The sequence below is a fragment of the Rhinolophus sinicus genome, linkage group LG12 (assembly GCF_036562045.2).
Source record: "Rhinolophus sinicus isolate RSC01 linkage group LG12, ASM3656204v1, whole genome shotgun sequence".
In the NCBI taxonomy this organism is placed as follows: Eukaryota; Metazoa; Chordata; class Mammalia; order Chiroptera; family Rhinolophidae; genus Rhinolophus; species Rhinolophus sinicus.
In genome coordinates this window covers 2,101,557-2,121,744 of record NC_133761.1, presented here as the reverse complement: position 1 = coordinate 2,121,744, position 20,188 = coordinate 2,101,557, and the positions used below count along the sequence as shown (strand labels likewise).

Sequence of the window (20,188 nt, the reverse complement as noted above, 5' to 3'; positions counted from 1 at the left end):
CTACGCTGTTTCCCCAAACGGTTTACCAATTTACATTCTCCCCAGCATTGCAGGCGAGACCCTGCTGGAGCCACAACTTCTCCAGCTACTGACACTGTCAGAGAACCTCCCAGAACCTCACTATGATCCAGACAGGACCACATCTCCCTACCTGATCACAAATGACGCAGACAGTGTTTTCCCAGGAATACTGGCCAAACCTGTTTTCTCTTCATGTCTCTTGCCCATTACAGAGTGGCTGCAGATTGCATATTGCTCAGAACTCTAGGAGCCACCTTTGTGGATTACATGTACTGCAAATATCTTCTCCCAGGTGCAACTTGGTTTTTACATTACAAATATATTTTTAAAAATATATTTTTTGACAAACAGAATGTCTTAATCTCAATAAAGTCAAATTTGCCATTCTTTCTTCTTACAGTGAACATTTTTGGGGTATTAAGAAAATCTTCCTACTCCAGGGCCATAGAGACAATCAACTACATCTTTCATTAAACGTCTCTTTTTAAAAACTTGATCTCAAGTGGATTTCTGTGTATCGTTTGAGGTAGGATCTAATTTTGTTGTTCTTCTCCCTATAAGAATAGCCACTTATCAAACCAACCCTCCTGTCACCAATGACATGTCCTGGCCATCGGTCAGGCCATCCTGCCTGAGACAGGTAGGAGTAAACATGTGCTGCGCGCCCGCTTCCTGAGGCATCTGATGAACAGAACACTCAAGGGCACGAGTGTGTATCTCAGGCTGAGCTAACAATACGCCAGATCCTACAGCGTAAAACATCTTCCACACAAAAAATGCTCCAGCCGCACAGCACGGAAATTGAAACCCAGTTATTCTCTGAGTGGAGCTCTTCCCTCTGGACATGGAGATCTCACTTCTCAGAATTAAAGCAGAACTGCAGACGCCCTCACGGGCCCACCTATGAACTGAGAGACATGTCTGCGGGCCCGAGAAAACAAATCATAGAATGCTCTCTTTCTTGTAGTTACAAATCTAACACAGGAGCAGAGAAGGAACAGCTGAACATCTGGACTCGGTGTCCACTCTGCCACCCACATCAGCTGCATGACCTTGGGAAAGTTATCACGTGTCTCTGAGCCTCAGCTTTCTCCTGAAATGGCAGAAGGAGAACACCTCCTGGAGAAGACTCTCGTGATACGAATTCATTTTGGAAGCCAAGTGCTTAGCATGTCTGCTTAGCGTGTGTAAACGTGGGAACAGTCTCACGAACATGAACTAGCCCTGCTCAGTTCCTACTTCAGTACAAGTCACACACCTTCGGATTATTCTGCCTCGCGCTTTACTTTACAACGTCATTATCAGGGATTCAATTTTCACTAGTTTCCTTGTTGAGTACCTGCTAGTACCAGGCAGAACTAGACCCAGGACCAGAGCAGGGACAGAAACAAGGTCCCTGAGGAGGAAGAAGGTACCAGGAGGCAGTGGGGTCCACAGACAGAGTGGGCGGAGCCAGCCACGGGGAGGCCCCCGGGGAGCACCTGCCCTGATGGCGGGAGTCCCAGCCACGCTGGACATGGCAGAAGAGCATAGTCGGCAGTCACAGCAAGATCAAAGGCCCAAGGAGTGATGCACTTGGCTTGTTCAAGAACCAGGGAGCCAGAGGGACCAGTGGGGCAAGTGAAAAGTTCTGAAAGACAAAGGCAGAAAGAGAAAAGAGGTGGGGGCTGTTCTTAAACCAGCACGGGAGCCGGCAGGAGAGAAGACGCCATCAAATCGGGTGCAAACCCGAGTATCTGTGAAAACAGAAAACGGCACTTCCAAAGGGGGGGGCTGCAGGAGGAGACGAGCGCTGAGAGGGGCTCAGACTCGGGGCTGGCTCCGGGTGCGATGCATGAGGCACACGCTTCACCGGATGCTTACACTTTACGACCCACCAGCACACCCCGTGAGCTCCGCCTTGGAAGCACAGCCCTGTACGGCCGCTTCTCCGTCTGCGACTACTTCCCAGTCGTCCACCTGTAAGGTCTTTTGCCTGGGTTACTGCCACACTTGTTTACGGTTCCCTGTGTCAGCCAAGTAAAGGGTGAATTCAGTGACAAAGGCAGGTCTCCAGAGAGTGGAATGAGGGAAAGGCGTCCCTAGAGCAGCCCCAAACTTACAGGCTAAGCAGAGACTGAACGATCAGCAACACAGGAGGAAACCCTTCACCAGGACAGTCCGGGATCCCGGAGGCTGCGTGAAGAAAGTACTTAGAGAGAGGGAGCGACAGCCGGGGGCCTGCAGGACGACAGAGAGCCCGTTGGGGGTTTAGAGCAAAACATTAAAGCCACACCCTCCGCAAGCTGGATTTTGTACATCGAACCATGAGTTATTTGAGGATGTGTTTTTAAACTGATTAATGTACTGTTACGTGCACAACCCTGTATTTCCACGTTAGAAAGAATAAACACATAATTTAAAAACTGTTTACTTACTATTGTGTTCCTTCTGTTTTAATTGTTAGGAGGTAAGCTTTATTCTTCTATTAATATTTTTGCTTTATACATTTTGAGAAATGTCTTTAGGAATTTACAAGTTAAGGCGTTATAGCTATTTCTATACTTACGAAATTCTTGGTGAAATTAGAATTTTATTATTATTATTATTAGTGTGCTCTATATCCCTAATAAGGCTTTTCTGCCTTTAAACTTTTTTCATAGAATATTAATAGAGCAATACCAATCCACCCCCGCCACCCCATTATGGGTAGTGAAATTCTTTTGTCTGTCTGTCTGTCTATCTACCCACCCACCTCCTACCTACCTACCAACTACCTAAATGAAGTAGAACAGAATAGAATGACACTGAAGAGAAAACCTTAGACTTTAGTGTAAATAGTAAGGTTAAGTATGGTTTTGTGGGATATATGTAGATCCATTCCATATAAATAGTTCTAAGATATACACACATCTACATGTGTACTGGATCTAAAGGTAAAATATATTTCTCACTGTAAGTCAAAGAAAAATGTTTGCCCATCACTGTTTTAGATAGCTCTTATAAATAGCAGACAGCTGGAATGTATTTTTTAATCACACACTAATCACCTCTGATCATTTTTGGTTAGTATACTTGCATTTATTTCTAAAATCTCATTTGTGATTCCTCTTTATCCTGTTTCCCCATGCTTTCTTTTTCTCCATTTCTTGCCTTCTTTTGGTTGCTGCATTTCTCTAACACCTACTTACCTACCTACTGTTTAAGCTGTCAAATCTGTCCCTAATGCAGTAGCTGTTACCCTAACATAGAATTTTAAAGCTTTGCTGACAGAGCTTTAGTTCTGACCACCTCTCTTCTGACACACATTCAGTATCTGAGCTCTACTTTAATATAAAAAAGTCAGTTCTTATCATTATTTGTTTTTAGAGCCAATGTTTATTTAGATCTACCCAGTTTTTTTGCTAGCATTCCTTCTTGCAAATGAAACCCTCCGTCAGAAATCATTCTTTTTCCAGAAGGAAAAATGTTTGTACGGGATTCCTGTGGCGGTAAACTCTCTAAGGAAAATATCTCTGTGTCCCCAAGTCCCTGGGCAGACAAATACAGGTTGCCAGTTACTCATTCTCACCACCTTGAATATTAGTCCACTATTTTCTTGGTATCTCTTATTGCCGTGGAGAAAGAAATCTGAATTTTTCTCTGATTGCTTTTAACATCGTCTTTTTCTTTTCTACAGCATTATTTTACTATATTCTGCCAAAGTGTGGACTTAGTTTTATTAACCCTGTTTGGGATCTTACGTTAACCCTACATTTAAGGAGGCATGTGTCATTCATGGATTCTAGAGAATCCTCAGCCATTATCTCTGGATTATTTCCTCCTCTTCATTCTTCTTCTCGTCGTCTAGAGTTCCTCGCAGAAACGGGCTGGTCTTCTCATGCCTCATGGGACATACACTTGCTGTCCTACTTCCCATTTGCTCATCTCTCTGAGCCACGCTTTGGGCGTTTCATTGGATCCACGTTCTTGTTTACTAACTTTTCAGCTATACCGAATCTGCTGTTCTATCTATCTAATGATTTCTAGAACTTCTGTTTGGTTCTTTCCCAAATCTGCTTGGTTATTTTTGATAGTCTCCTCTTCATTAGTGACACTTGAAATTCCCTCTCCTTTTAAATATTTGAAATAATCAGTATTGACCCTTCACACCCTTGAAAACACTGCAATGATATCCACTGAGGCTCACATTCTCTTTCATTATCCCACCCACTCTCCACACAACCTTCACTAATCTTATAAGCCTAAGATTACATTATTCCTACTGAGAAAGGCATGTTGATTTTAAAAACGTGCTAAATCCAAGTCGAAGCTGTGTCCCAAACCACCATGGCTATACAACTTAAATCCATTTTGTCGTGTCTGTTTTCATCGGTGAAATAGGGGTAACAATAGTCTTTACCTCATAAGGTTTTGGGAGAATGAAATGAAATAGACATTGTAAAAAGGACAAACCTGCACATGGTAATAACCAGCACGGAGCGGGCCCCGCACCTGACTCTCCGCAGCCCCTCCATGGTGACGGCCTAAGTGTCTTCATCACCAGCTCACCCCCGCCCTTCACGTGGGCAGGGTCGGCCTGTGGGAAGCTCTACCCACCCCAGTTCAACATTTCCTTACTTTTGAGAATTCAGGCCCCATCAGAGAAAGTAGTGCCTACTCATCTTTACTTGAAAGAAAGTAAAATAAATGGGCTTAGAAAAACAAAAACAAAGCTCACATACTCAGATTTACATCCAACCCACATTTTATAGAGCACTAAGAATATCATTACAATGACCTACGGCTCTGACGTGTTGATATAAATAAGAGGATAACAGAATTGTGTCAGATAACTCACTTTGGAATAGTCTTCATTGTTAAACATTTATTCGATTAACTGACAAAATAGTTGGAGGTCAAATCTTCACTAGCCATTGATGTTAACCAAGCAAACTGTACCATCATGGAATTCACTCGGTTTCAGTTATTTGATAAATCTGAAAGTACAATTACATTTCTCTGCTAAATTCTGTAGCCGGCATAAGATTTTATTCAACTAGAGACTGAAGAACCTAAACATGTTAGTTTTTCTTTAAAAATCTCTATTCTAAGGGACAAACGTGGGTGCCTGGACTGGAGCCGCCGCCACCTGACGCCCTCTTCCGTCTACCGTCCCTTTTTCCTGCAGCCTTACTGAGCAACACGACAACCCCATTTTTACAAGTTATATTTCACTCCGATGTAAGTGTTTTAGACGTACGATTTCCAACTAACATGTCAGTTTACATAATAGTGAAACAAATTATTAGGAGAGACCCAGAGAAAGGTCAATTGTCGGGAAGTCTTTTAATTGACCGTGAATCATTTCCGTTTCCTTAAGGTCAGCAGGAATCACTAGATCACCTCCTAATTTAATGTCACATGTGAATGCCAAACACATCCCCCTGGGCACAGTAAAGCAAGGTATGGAACCCATAATAAGACAATCAGGTGTGGTCTCCCGGGGGCAGATCAAGTCCTGCTGCACGAAACGATGCCACAGAACAGAAAGGCCAAGAATCAGGCCTGGCATTCTGAGAGCAGAGGGTGAAACAAAGTGGCACCAGCAAGGAAGCGTGGCCAGAAGGCTCAAGCACTCAAAAGTCAAAGGTGCCCCAAGGACAGACTCAGCGGAAGTGCAGAAGAGAAAGGCAGACCCCATGGTTAAGAGTTACCGACCAGCTGGACACGGAGGTCATAGGACAATCAGGGTGAAAATGCAGCACAGACATTCATCCTCGTGTGCGTGATTTAATACCCAAAACGAATCAAGTGTGAGCGACACCAAAGTAGGTTTGCGATCTTACTTCCACTCCTCTGGGGGGTGTGCCAGCTCATACTTCTCCCTCACGTTGGAGACACCCATGTCCAAGTGGAGCCAGTGAACCTCCTCTGACCGCAGGTGACTGAGGCGGAATCCATAGCAGGCCACGTGCTTTACTCTGTGGCTGTCCACTATCTTCTGAATGATGCCCTAAAACACACCCCCACAAAAACGACTGTTATAAACAAAAACTGCATGCTGAAATTAATGCAACATTCATTTCTTTTCGTTAATTATCAGAAATCTTTGGTAAACAAGTTAAATAAATCACATCATTTTACTGAGGAATCTTTTTTCTCCAATAGTGTTTTTATGAACAAGGCAAAGTTAAAACACAAAAGGTGGCTCTTCCCTTTTCTTGATTGATAAACAAGGCATGGAAACATAAAAGACATTTCTGCAGCTCCCCCTGTGAACCATCCCCCAACTTCCCACCCTTCAGGCGTCACCTGCTGAGGACCAGACCCAAGGAGGGGGCCACACTCTCTAAACCAAGGACAGCGTATTGTTCGAGACCAGGCTGCAACTAAAACCATTTTTTAAAAAGCACACATTTAGGAACATACGATGAAGGCCATGTTTCTGATAATTTGGATGATGTAGGACAAGTTATTCGAGGTAGGGCCTAACCAATCTGTCTGCTCTCTGCACAAGAATACAGAGCAATCTAAAACAGCCCCCAAATCTGATGCTTCCAACATACGTGGCCCATGAGGTGAAGATAATCTCTGAAGGGAAGGCTCCCTGGAGGGAGTGCACACCTGACTCTGGCCCTGCACCTGCACAGGTGCAGAAGCTCCACGTGTGTGTCTGTGACTGGGCGCACGGGGACCTCACTTGGAAATACGATGGAAACCACCCGCCGCCCTTACACGGTGTGCTGCTCTCTCCCCACAATCTTCTCAACTTCTCAGGCCATTAATAAGTTGTTTTAATGATGCTGATTATTAACACGAAAATGTCTACTAAAGATATCATCATGGGTTTTTTAAAATGAGCAATTCACTGAGGCTATAATATAACTTAAAACGTACGACACATCTTACAAGTTCCCGCACACACTGTACATACTCCTTTTTCACAGCATGATGTTGCTGATAACGCAGTTAATGATGCCCCAGCCCTCCCAGGAGAACAGATAAATGGCACGTACTACACACAGAAACCGACCGGCACCCAGTGTGTCACACGGACGGCAAGTCGTGTGCTGCGCTCCTGGTACCTGCACGTGGCCGACCTCCCTCTCAGCCGGCTCAGGCCCGGGGACAAGGTCTGTATCAAGCCCAGGAGACTGGCGGAGGGAGGACGGAGGGAGGGAGCAAACGTGGCATCCGTGAACAAAGGACCAGGCGGGAAGAGTCAAAGGTAGCTTTATAAAGAGGAATTCTCACGGGACAGGAAAGATGGGTGGAACTGAGATAGGCATAAAACGTCCTTTCTGGCTTTTGGATTCAAGGCCAGGAACTTCTGACAGGGCCACCACGAACGACAGTGCAGGCTGTGCCCTGAGTGAGGGCGCCCAGCCGAGGGGCCAGTGGGAGCGGAAATCCAGCCTGAGCTCATCTTCAAATCTTGCGCGCTGGGGGTGGGAGACGTGCCTAAGGGAAGGGACATCTTTTTCTAGTAGTTCTCTCCAACGCGCCTTCTGCAGCTTCTCCTTGCCAACACACAATCCTTGAGCTGCAAAGGACGGGAGCTGGCGCCTCTTTCAAAGCCCCACAAAGGTGCCTTTGTGTGCGTGTCTCAGCCCTGCCAGCTCACTCCGAGTGCACACCAAGCCGTCACCCTTGCTGAAGCACAGGGCATCTCCTTACTGCACAACAGCTCATTGGCACTGTCGATTCCAGAGCGGCCTTTCTCCTGTTACAGCCACACCTCACGTCTGGACCTGTCCGTCCCAGCGCACCTGTCTGTCCTTCCGCGCCCAGACGCAGTGTGTAAATGCAGGGCACACACCATCCTGACGCTTGCATTGGCCATCAACACCCCAGGAGAAACGCCACATTTCTGGGTGCCCCCCACCCCACAACCCTTCACAAAGGTTACTGTCCTGTCCTCTGACCTCCAGGGGCTGCCCAGGAGCCATCTGCAGAGAAGCAGTACTGACGAGACAGGCCCAGTCCAGAACTGCGGTGCTTTGAGGAGAAAGCGGGTTCCCAGTCTTGGGGTTTTACGGAGCAGGTAGGATTTTAGTCAGTTCATTTGATCAGACTGTCCAACGACACCCGGAACGATTTCAGCTTTGGGCTCACATGGCGAAGCGTTCCTGTGCTGTGGCACCTCGTGACTAAACAAGGCCACAACTTTCACTCTCCACTAACACTTGAAAGGCAGTAACAGACACCTTTTATTTCCTATTTTGCTTTTTCATTCTATCTCCATCTTGTGTTCTGTCCTATTTCCCATCCTCTAGCACCCCTGTAAATTTCATCTCTAACTCAGTGTGGATGAACAGCAGCCAAAATTATGACTACACCAGGGACATAAACATTTGATGCTGAATACATATATTCAGGAACTCAAATAATTCTGAAAACCAAATAGGTGGTTCTGGGTAACCGAACAAATAACGTTGAGAACTATTTAGTGAGGCATACATACTGGACAGTACTTTATGGAAACCACACACACAGACACACATGCATGTATATATTATTTCGGGCATACATACAGTTAGAAAATTGGCTGTCTCTAGGGAGCTAACAGGCCTGGGGTACGCTATGCCTCTAACGGTGGCTAAATTAAAGTTTCTCATCCTGGCTTTGCAGGTCATGACAACCTGGTCCTGCAGCAAACAGGACAATAGTTGGCCACTCTGAAATCACCATTTATCTGTTTGTATCATACCCCAAGCTTTGGACACACACAATTTTCCTGATTAAATTGTCATAGTAAAAGGATTCTCCTTAAGGTTGAAAATAAAAGCAGCCAATGTCTGCATCGTGCGTCCAGCGTGTCAGGAGCGCAGCACAGCGCACACAGCTGACGGGGGACAGGTGGGTGCATTTTCACGTCCATGTTTTGGGAAGAAAGGGAGGTGGAAATGCAAATGCAATGCTGTGAACATCTTTCTAGCTGTTGTCACACATACATACAAGCACTGCTTAGAAACAGACATGCTGGGTCAAAAGCCACTCAGAATGTGACATTCTGATAATACAGCCAGAATGCCCACCAACAAAACTACCCCAATTACACGTGACACATAACGTTAGAGACAATCCCATGCCAATATCGGCTGAAATCAACCTTAAAATGTTTACCAACTTGATGGACCAACAAAAGGGGTAGGGAGACTTCTCTGTTGTTATAATTTCCATTTCCCTGACTACTTGCTAATGAGATGAGGCTGCAATTTTGTTTGTTTCTAGAAGTTCTTTTTTATGATTTGCTTGCTTCAACTTGGCACTTAAGTTTTAGACAGCGCTTCGAAAAGCAGTGACGTTTTCGCACTGGCAGAAAGAAGCCATGCAACCTTCCCCTTCCCGTTCATCCATCTGTGAATGCGCATTCACTCATTCGTTCAGGGAACATCTCGAGAACCAGTGTGCGCATGGTGCTGGCGACACCGTGACGGCTGAGACACGCTGTCACCCTCAAGGCAGAGCCTAGGAGGGAAGTCATGATAACAAACACATGCAAAGGGCTAGTCAGTCCGTGGGGAAGGTGGGGCAGGGGGGCAAGACAAACGGGATATTTGGTATTTTCAGCGATCGTCTCACGGGTAATTACCAAGATTTCTTTATTACTAGGAGAGATACCTAAGACCACACATATTATTTGTCTCTTTACTTCCTCTTAAGAATGACCAAGTATTATCATCACTAGTGACTCATGTTTCACTATGTCCAGTGGTTACTTTTCTGTGTTTCTTTCCCTCATATTCTTCACGTTTGGAAAATGAGCCAGTTCCCACAGCTCTTCTCTGATGGCACGTGTACCGACCGGAGGCTCTCATCACTCAGTTACCAGGAGGACCCGGAAATCCAAAGCCCGTCCATCTCCCCCTCTTGGGTCAGCAGCACACTAGGGGTTCCCCTAAAGCTCCTGAGACAAAGCGGTTGCTCTCTCAGTTCCCTCCTACACCGTAACAAATGGCCCAACCCAAGGGGCTTACTGTAACAAACCCGTTACTTTCCACTTCTGCAGATCCCGAGTCTAAAATGGGTCTTTCTGGGCTAAAATCGAGGTGTCAGGAGGGATGTGCTCCTTTCTAGAGGTTCCAGGATGGCCTTTTCCAGGGGCGAGAGGCACCTGCATTCTTCGGATCACGGTCCCCTTCCTCCATCCTCAAAGCCAGTGACACTGCCTCTGACCTTTCTTCTGCTGTCACCGCCTCGGAACCACAGCCAGAAAAAGTCTGCTGCTTTTAAGGACTCAGTCTCCCCATCTCAAGGCCTTAGCCCTGGCCACACGTGCACAGGCTCTGGGGATGAGGGTGTGGACATCTTTGGGCTGTTATTCTGCTACCACAATCACCATCTCTAAGGAATAAGGGACACAGAATTCTCCTTTCTCAGGCTCTGATGTCTCAGATTCCCCTTCTCAACACTGCTTTTGGGTCTGTTTATCCTTAAGGTTTTTCTTTCTACCTCTCTTCCTATGTGACACTCTCCATCCATTAAGGAAATAGCTGAACTTTCTAAGGACTTTATAGTCCTCTCTGGCACCACAATTACTTGAATCCGTAATAATCAACGTCCCAGTTTTAAAGGGTGCGCTCTCCCGCTCCTCTATGAGACAGAACCGCTGACATTTACATCGAGTGATGCCACCTAACAGCAAACCCTCCAGGCCTCCGTCTGGGCTTGAACTCAGGGGAACAGCCTGAAAGAAGGGTTCCTTCCCCTGCAGCTACTAGTCGTTCTTGGCACAAGACAGCTCTGCACACAACTCTTTTAACTTCCACAAACTCACAGAATCCCACATTGTTTGTGCATTTTCCCACTCCAACCAGAAAGCTGATTTTAATGGATCAGAACGTTGCTTTCCACTGCTATGCTGTATCCACTAACAGCTTGGTCCCAATAGCTAATACTCACCCAACCACGTACACTCTCCTTTTCACAAACTACCTGGGGGGGACACACTTTGTCTACTTATTACTACGGGGTCAGGTAATCATGTCAGCCTTTCTCTAGTGGCTCAAGAGCGGTACTGAACCCTGAGAGTGTGCTACCTGTTTACAAAACTTCCCTGAGCCTGCTAATAAATCTGAAGATGTTTTGAATGTGATGAGAATATTGCCCAAGAAATTAACTGCAGCGTTACACCGTACTTGCCTGAATCTGGTGTCAGAGCATAAAGTGAGTTGTTCTAGGCCTTGCGATTTAAACAGTCAGAATGGTAAGGTAGGGATGAGGGTTTGATGGACACATCAGTAAGGCCAGGCATGGTTTTGGACAGGTGTAATCTCCATCAATTCAATTTCTTTTGTGGTTATTAGCCTATTAAGGCTTTCTACTTCCCTTTCCTAACTTATATTTCTCTCAGAAATCCTCCATGTCATCTAGGAGATCATGGAGTCATTCAGAGAAGTGTCTGCTGAGCACAGGCTGCGTGCCTACTAGGCACCACTGACACGCCATGAAGCAGACAGGTCCCAGCTGTCACAGCTGCCAGCTGAGTGGAGGAAAGTGAAAATAAATGAGCAGTCAATCAAGAAACAAGATAATTTCAATACGGAAAAATCAGCTCAAGAAAATGTAACAAGCCAGGTGCTGGGACAGAAAAGGTGGAGGACGGACACCCTTGGGCAGAAGGAGGCAGGCGTGGGAAATGAGATGACAGTGGGCGACGGGGGCCAGGGCCTGAGGGTCCTGTCGGCCACCGCAGGAATCTGGCTTTTCTCTGAGAAATGGGGACTTCTTGGAGTTTTGAGCAAATTACTGACTAGAACAGTGGATGTTAGAAAAACAGTCCAGGAAGCGCAGAGTAAAGCGAGGCACGAGTAGGACAGGTCACCGGGCATGACAGGAAAGGAGAGGGTGACGGGCCCCTGAAGGACTTGAACGTCACCCTAGTGAGGCAGGAAGCCTCTGGAAGGTTCTGCGTGAAGGAACGATGTGCTCTGGCTTTCGTTTTAACAGGGTCATTCTGGCTGCTGGGCTGTGAGCATCCTGAGGGCGCAGTGGGGAAGGCAGGACATCAGGAGGCCACGTGACAATGTACAAGAGAGATGGCGGTGGCTGGAAGGAAGCAACCCAGCAGTGGAGGTCAAGAAGACGACGTGCGCAGTCAGTTAACGTACTGTAGGGTGTAAGCAAAGCAGGAATACATTGTTCCAGGGGCCACAGCAACTAGAAGGGGAAACGCCAGACCGAAGCTCTGGGCAGGTCTTCTGTAGTAAGAAGTGGGAAGGCCAAGAAGAGAGGGACTGAGGCCACTGGGTGGCATTAAGATCAAAAGGTCGGAATGAGACCAGTCAGACGGGGGTGCAGCTGTGGACGAGGCAGAGGCTGGCTGATCCTTGAGAGCCCATGACGATGTACGACACGTGAGATGCAGGAAGACACCTGTGGGACGGCAGGTACAAGGGGCACCGCTGTCCCTTGCAGCCATTGCCCTGAAGGTTTCTTTCTGGGTTCACCGTTTTTCATGCTCCATTATGCCATCTAATTGTTTTTTCAAAGACAGTCTATGGTATTAACTTTCTCCATCCTTATTTCTCTACGGAAAACTTCATTCCACATTTTTGTGATTGGTATTCTAATAGGTATATGCTTCTGAGGCACATACGGTTCTTTCCCAGAGCCCCTTGAAGATACAGTCCAATGTTTTCTGGCATCTAGCATCACTGATGAAAAGTCTGATGGAAATGTCATTCTTCTCCACAAGCAGGGGACTTCTCTGGTAGAATTTGGAATTTGCTCTCCTCTCGTTATTCTGAAGCATCACTACAACGTTTCTGGGTGGCCAATCCGATTCGATACTGTCCAGCACGGAGTCATCTTGGCTCCTGTGGATGACCCCGTACTTATCGCCAAAGGTGCCTGGAGCACGGTACCGACCCTCGGCCGACGCTACGGCCGAGATAAGCGAGGTTTGCAGCCATGGGTCCTGACCGCTTAGTGGTAGAACATACGGGCCCATCATAGTTGCTTAGTAATCATAACTGGATTTATGACTCGCACCTGATTTTGGTGGAGCTTGGCAGTTACACAGGTCGAGGCTGTTAACTAGATGGAAGGTGCCTACCTGCCCGTCTCACAAGCCCCACCACACGGAGGCTCAGACCTCCTCACACCCAGGCGCCCCTGTGGGCCAGTGATGGTGTTGAGTGTCCAAGGCTATGAGGCCCGCGCCTGAGACGTCCAGATCTCATCCTGAGTACCGTTTCTCTGCTGTTGCTGTTCTGCATACTTTGCCTATCAAAAGGATTTCTGTGAATTTCTGTGAATCCTTCCAGCAACCAAACATGTAAGCTAATTAATGTGTGTAATTGGCATAAAAATGTAAAAGGAGTAAAATTTATTAATTGAAGCATGAAAAATAAAACCTCTGTAATGAACTATTACAGGATCCAGGTATCTTCCTGGTAAAAATAAATTTTTCAACTTCTCCAAAGGTTTTGGTTCTTCTGAGTCAACCAGTCTCTCTGATAATTATTCGCTACAGAACACAACTGTTCAGAAGAAATCTCACGCAAGCCACATGTCATTTTAAATTTCTAGTAGCCACATTAAAAAAGAGTAAAAAGAAACAGGTGAATTCAATTTTAATAATACATTTTACTTAACCTGAATGTGTCAGAGCGTTATCTTTTCGACACGCATTCATATTGAATGACTGATGAGATAGTTCACATCCTTTTTCCACACTAGACCTTTGGGATCCAGGGTGTGTTTTCACACCCACAGAACATCAGCTGAGAGCGGCCACATTTGCGAGCTGAACCGCAGCGCACGGCCACCATCCCAGGCCATGCAGGGCGAGAGGCAACACCTGGATCTACTTATTCACAACTCCAGGCAACAAGAAGCTCTGTCCTTTCAGAAAACAGTGGCAAGGCTTCCGCGCTGCTGCCGTCACATTGGTCCGTTTCTCTCTGCCAAGTGACCACACGTCCACTCTTAACTTCCCCCCACCCCGTTTCTGTTCTAAAGCCATCAGGCCCTCAAACGTTTCTCCCATTTCACTCTTGCCCGACAGCGCAGGCCAGTCTCTGCTTCCACAGGGTTCCTCTGATGTCTCTTCTTGGGGAGAAAGATGTCATAGGTGTGCCCTTCAGTGCCATTTGGTGCAGATGCATCCATTCATTAATTTACAATTAAAGGACTACATTTTCAGCGGGGTGGGAATTAGGGAGACAGGGAAGGGATTAGAAAGCACAAGCGGTAACTACAATATTGCTACAGGGATATGAAAGACAGTTTAGGGAATATAATCAATTATGTTGTAAAGATTTTGCAGTGGGTCAGATGGGCACCTGTCTTATTAGGGAGACCACTTGATGGACAGTGTAGATGCCTGACCACTGCGCTGTACACCTGAAGCTGAAGCTGAATAATATTGTATGTCAACTAAAATTTCATATATATATAGTCACGGGATGTGGAGCACAGCATAGGGAATAGAGTCAATGGAACTGTAATAGGTATATACGATGCCAGAGGGGCAACAGATGGGGGCACGGGGGTTATCACTTTGTGAGGGGTGAAATGTCTATTACATTGTTTTGTACACCTGAAATAAAAAAAATGAAAGTAAAAAAAGGCTACATTTTCAAACATTATAGCACTCGCTGAAAGTGGGTTTTTATGAATAATACCAGTTTCTACCACACTGACCCAGTGCTGTGTGGATTTCACGCTATTCCAGGAAAGCACTGTGGTAGATCAATGCCAACTGAGACTTCTCTGCCTCAAGTTGAAAATCACCAACTGATAAGGGTAATTAAATTTCAAACATTTACCAATTACTATGAAATGAAACAACTTGCTTTTTGGCCACAGATTTGCTTGTGGTGATCTTCATCCAAGTTTGAGAAGTACGTTCTCATAACTTACGTATTTGGACCTAATTTATAACTTTTCCTTCACAGATGGACGTGTGCTATCTGGTGAGTTCCTAGCATTGGCTGTGAGAGCTGACAGGTGCCTAGCGATAGCTGTTTTCTCCATGTACCACTCGTGCGGCACGTATGGCACTAAAGCCACGGCACACTCACCACGGACTCTCTCCACGGTGAATCAGATACAGTAAATCTTGAATATTTGCTAAATGTCTTTTCAAATTCATAATCTTTGAAAGGTTCCCCTCCTGTACAAATATTCTGAATTTATTAAGGCTCATGCAATGGTTTAAATACTTCCTCATTCATTGTATCTGAAATTCACAAAGACGAGAACATACACTAAGAACCTTCCCACAAGTGCTCCACTTGCAAAGTCTCTCTGCAATTATCACCTGATTCACGTGAAGGTAGAACACTGGCTGCCTCTCTACCAAGCGGTTGTGTTTATCAGGCTAAATACAAAACAGAACTACAGAAAAACTAGACAGGGGCAGCAGGCTTCCAAAAACGTTTATGAAGAGAAACCATTATATGAACAGGTATTAACGCATATTTCGATCCCGAATGAGTCTCCTCTTAATAATTAATCCATTTGAATAATCAGTATTGCAATATTACAGAGGTAACCAGAAAATTAGATATAATTCAAATGTAATATCGCAGTGTAGACTGAAATCTAAATTCTACTATTCCCTGTATTTTGCTTAAAAGTAGTTAAGACATGTAAATGAAAGAGTAGCAAATTGATTACTTTCATTATTATAAAAACAAAGGGGGAAAAGACGTATGTGTTCCTCCCAGTGACTGGACACTTGTCCTCCTTCGAGATGAGTCTGGACTATGTGGAGGGGGCAGGAAGGAGGAGGCGTAACATCTGATCACAGTAAACACTTCCTGAACATCTACACACTGAACTCAGTTTTCTGAAACCACAGTGCCCCTCAGTGCGGCTCTCAGCAGCCTTTGCCAGGAGTGCTTCTCCCCCGGTTCTCTATCCCCAGCGCCCACTCACCCCATGTCCAGTACCACTCCTGCAGTGCCGGCTCCTGGACGGCCTTGGGGAGCGCCTTCTGCACTGCACTGTGGTCAGGCCACGGGGTCGCTCCCCCAGCAGACTGCGAGCTGTCCTACCAGGGCCTTTCCTAGGCCCAGAACACGGCCATGCGTCGGTACATAGAAGCTACTCAACAATTTTTAAGAAACTATCCTATTTGGAGTCGTGCAAATACCTTCAAAGTTACACTCTCTAGAAAATAACTTTCTTATTTCGTAAGTATTAGGGGCTATTTTAATTGCGTTAGTTCTTTCTACCCTTCAAAGAATGAAAAAGAAAATCAGGGGTGAAAAACAAATCGATGGCATTATATGAATAATACATATGATTCAGTTATTATTTTCCTAAGACATTTTACAACAATCGAAACTCTGGTCAGTCACATCTTAGCTGAGTAAGTATCATAAATAAAACGCTAACCCCGCTGTAATACGGGGACACACACTATTACTTCCCATCTCTATTTGGTGGGTACCCCTGACGTGCAACCTCCACACACACGGAAGACGCCTCCTAGGGAAGCAGACTTACCCTGACGTCAGTGGCGTCTCCGTGCCTGATGATACTGGCCCACGTGGCCGGCTCGCTGTTGCTTTCAAAATAATGAAAGACCTTTAGCACGCGTTCCATCGCTCCAGGGGAACGTTCCACACTGGCACCCAGGTGAGTCTTGGTACTTGAATTCGGTGTGTGATTCAAGTTTGGGTCGAGGTAAGCAGCTGCCATTATTTTGCTAGATGCTAGGTACCTGTCATATTCTGTAAGACAAACAAAATAATTTTCACAGTACAATATTTGAAATCGGGTTAAAATGTGATGTTGATACCTACAGTAACAAGATTGTTTTATATTCTCTCCCTCTGACACGTTACACACAGAAGGTGAGCGTGAGGAGAGCTGGGACCTAATCCCACAAAATAATCAGTGTTTCCCGCCACCGCCCCCACACCCAGAGCTGTGCCTGATTTGCGGTGGCATAAAAAATATTAAAAGGCCAAGGGTTCTATTTCAGCTCTGTCAAAAAAATCAGTTATCTACAAACAATGTAACTTAGCTTTCCCCTTTCCTTTAATCACAAGCTTTAAACTTGTGGGAAGATCTCATAGAAAAACGAAGTATACTAATTTTACTGTATACTTTTAAAAACTTCTACGTGAGATGCAAGTTCTTTGTTCACACAATAGAAATGTAGTAAGTGGTCATTACATATACTAGGCATTCGTGATGAAAAACTATAGCTCAAACAAGGTTCTCTGCTTAGTCACTTTGCAGGAGAGGCAGACACGTCACAACAGAAAACAAAATAAAACCAAAAAGCATCAACAACTGCATTTTTAAAGAGCAACAGGAGGACTTCCATTTGAATCTGAGGGAATCGCTTGGGCAAGACTAGAACTCCCACTGAGAGAAGCCAGCAAAGCCAGACTCAAACACAACGCCAGCAAGGTTTGGGGTCCCAGGCATTCGGAGGCAACCAAGACAACAGGTGACAGCGTCCTTTTCCTGAAGGGTATTTGCCAGTTCTGTGCCTCTAAGAGCCTGAAGATCCAAGAGAAAGCCACTCGTGAGAGAGAAACCGCACAGCTTTTGGCAGTGAGGGACCAAATCATGTGTGTAAGGGGCCCAGGATTCCGGTGAGAAGGACGGGGTGAAGAACTGAGTCCCCCTCTCTGCTGGTTGTCCCCTTGAGACAGTCACCAGTCCTGAAAGCCAGCCCAGAGGGAGCTAAGGGGAAGACAGGTAAAGCCGATTACACCCTTCTAACTTCCGACACCATAAAGACCTGACAACACAGTATAAACAAAATCGATCTAATGGACACAGAAAACACTACACCCAATAGCAATTCATCTTTGCAGGTGAAATTCTTACTAAATAGGCACACAAAATATTTACTAAAATTGACCTCATGCTGGGTGAAAGAGAAGGATTCATAAATATCAAAGGACTAAAATTATTCAGAGTATGTTCTGTGTCTAGCATTAAACTGGACAACAAAAAGATAACTAGAAAACCCCCCAATTGTCTGGAAATTAAGCAACATATTTCAAGTACTCATTAGCCAAAAAGGAGCTCAAAGTATTTTGAACTGAATGATACAATAAAAAGAAGTATGAAAACTGGATGGATGCAGATAGAATTGTGCTTAGATTAAAATCTATACTTTTAAATGCATATTTCAGAAATGGAGATTGGAAATCAATGACCTGAGTATTAACATCTAACAGTACAATTTAGAAGCTGAACACACTGAGCATATTTCTCTGATAAGAATAATGCAACTGAAATTATACGATAGACCTCTCACTAGGCTAATCAAGGGGGGAAGGGTAAAACTAGTAACATCGAGGGTGAAGGAGAACAGATAAGAGATTAACAAGTAATAAGAGGTAATAATAGAACATTAATATATTAATAAGAAAATATTATGAACAACTTTATGCCAATGAATCTGAAAATTTAGATGCACGCACAATTCCTTGCAAAGTACCCCCTACCAAAACTGAAACAAGAAATATAAAATCTAAATAGACCTATTCTACTAAAAATAGTTCATCTGTACTTAAAATTCCCACAAAGGAATATTTGTATTCTTATAACAATTTAAGGACGAAATAATATTAATCTTATGGATATTCTTCCAGAGAGTAGGGAACATTTCCCAGCTTGTGTTGAAACCATCAAAACAGTGATACAAAAACCTAACGAGGACACTATGAGAAAGGGTACAAACCAGTATTTCTTATAAAAACAGGTACAGTAAAAACTATGTATAGTGTCAGGTGGGTACTAGGCATATCGGGGGATCTCTTCATAAATTATATAAATGCCTAACCACTATGCTGTCCACCTGAAACTAACATAAAGTAATAATGAATGTCAAGTATAATTTTAAAAAATATAGTCACAGAATGTAAAGTACAGTATAGGGAATAGAGTCAATGGAATGGTAATAGCTACGCATGTGCAGTGTCAGAGGGCAGTAGACTTGTTGGGGTTATCGCTTCACGAGGGGTGTAACTGTCTCATCATTATGCTGCTTTGTACACCTGAAACTAATAATAAATAAACATATAATTTAAAAAATAATAAAATAACAGATACAAAAATCTATACAAAATATTAGCAAATTTTATTAGTAACATTTAAAAATTATATGTTATGACCAAGAGGAGTTTATTCAAGAAATGCACAGGCAGCTAAATATTCAAAAAGCAGTCAATGTTTCCAGCAGCTTTACTCAGAATCGCCAAAGCCTGGAAGCCACCAAGATGTCCTTCAGGAGGTGACAGACAGACAGACTGTGGTCCATCCAGACAACGGAACATTATTCAGCGCTAAAAAGAAATGAGCTGTGAAGCCATGGAAAGACACGGAGGACCTTAAATGAATGTTATCAAGTAAAAGAAGCCCGTCTGAGAAGGCTGCACACTGCGTGCTGGTAACTCTAGGACATTCTGCAAAAGGCAAAACCAGAGGCAGTAAACATTTCAGTGGATGCAAAGGCTGGGGGGTCGGGGTGTTGGGGAAGGATGAGCAGGTGGGAGCACAGAGGGCTCTTAGGGCAGTGAAACTGCTCTGCTCTGTACGATCCCATGATGGATACACACCTTTATCCATTTGTCCAAACCCATAGAATGAGTGAACCGTAAGGTCACCTATGGACTTGAGGTGACAGCCACGTGTCAGTGTGGGTCCATCAGTTGTAACAAAGGTACCACTCTGGTGGACATCGGGGGGCTGTGCACGCGCGGAGCAGGGGCCAATGGGGACCCTCTGTACCCTCCCCTCCAACTGTGTCGTGAACCAGGAACTGCTTAAAAAACATAAAATCTTAAATTTAAAACAAGCTATCAATGTAATCCACCATATTTTCAGAAAGGAGAAGAATCATAGCTACCTCAATATGTACAGAAAAAGCATCTTACAGAGTTTATCAACCATCCATGGGGAAAAAAAATTGTTACCAAAGTAGAAACGGAATAAATTTCCTTAATCTGATGAGCAGTGTCTACATTAAAATTAGAACTGGTGGAAAAGCAGCCTCACCCATCCCACAGGCCCTAAGACCGGGAGTAAGTCCCGGATGCCCCCAGCAGCTCTACGTGTAGTTGGCACTGTTCTGGAAGTCTGAGCCAGATGCCAGGGGCAAAGGGAAGTAAAAAGAGGGTTAGGAAGGAAGACATAAAACTATCAGCATCCGCAGACTCCACCATTACGTACGAAGGACATCTATAAGAATCTGTCGATAAACTATTAGAATTAATCAATG

At 44.8% G+C, this 20,188-nt stretch overlaps 1 protein-coding gene across 20 annotated transcripts in view; it reads right to left on the bottom strand.

The window, feature by feature from the left end:
* Positions 1-20,188, bottom strand: part of PTK2 (protein tyrosine kinase 2) — a 166,668-nt gene that overhangs the window by 101,211 nt on the left and 45,269 nt on the right. For all 20 annotated transcript variants that reach the window (XM_074316377.1, XM_074316379.1, XM_074316376.1 and 17 more), the window contains 2 exons: positions 16,447-16,673; positions 5,829-5,995 (listed from right to left, as the gene is read on the bottom strand). In XM_074316377.1, coding sequence (XP_074172478.1) covers positions 5,829-5,995; positions 16,447-16,641 — 362 coding nt within the window. In that variant the 5' untranslated portion in view covers positions 16,642-16,673. The remainder of the gene's footprint in view (positions 1-5,828; positions 5,996-16,446; positions 16,674-20,188) is intronic.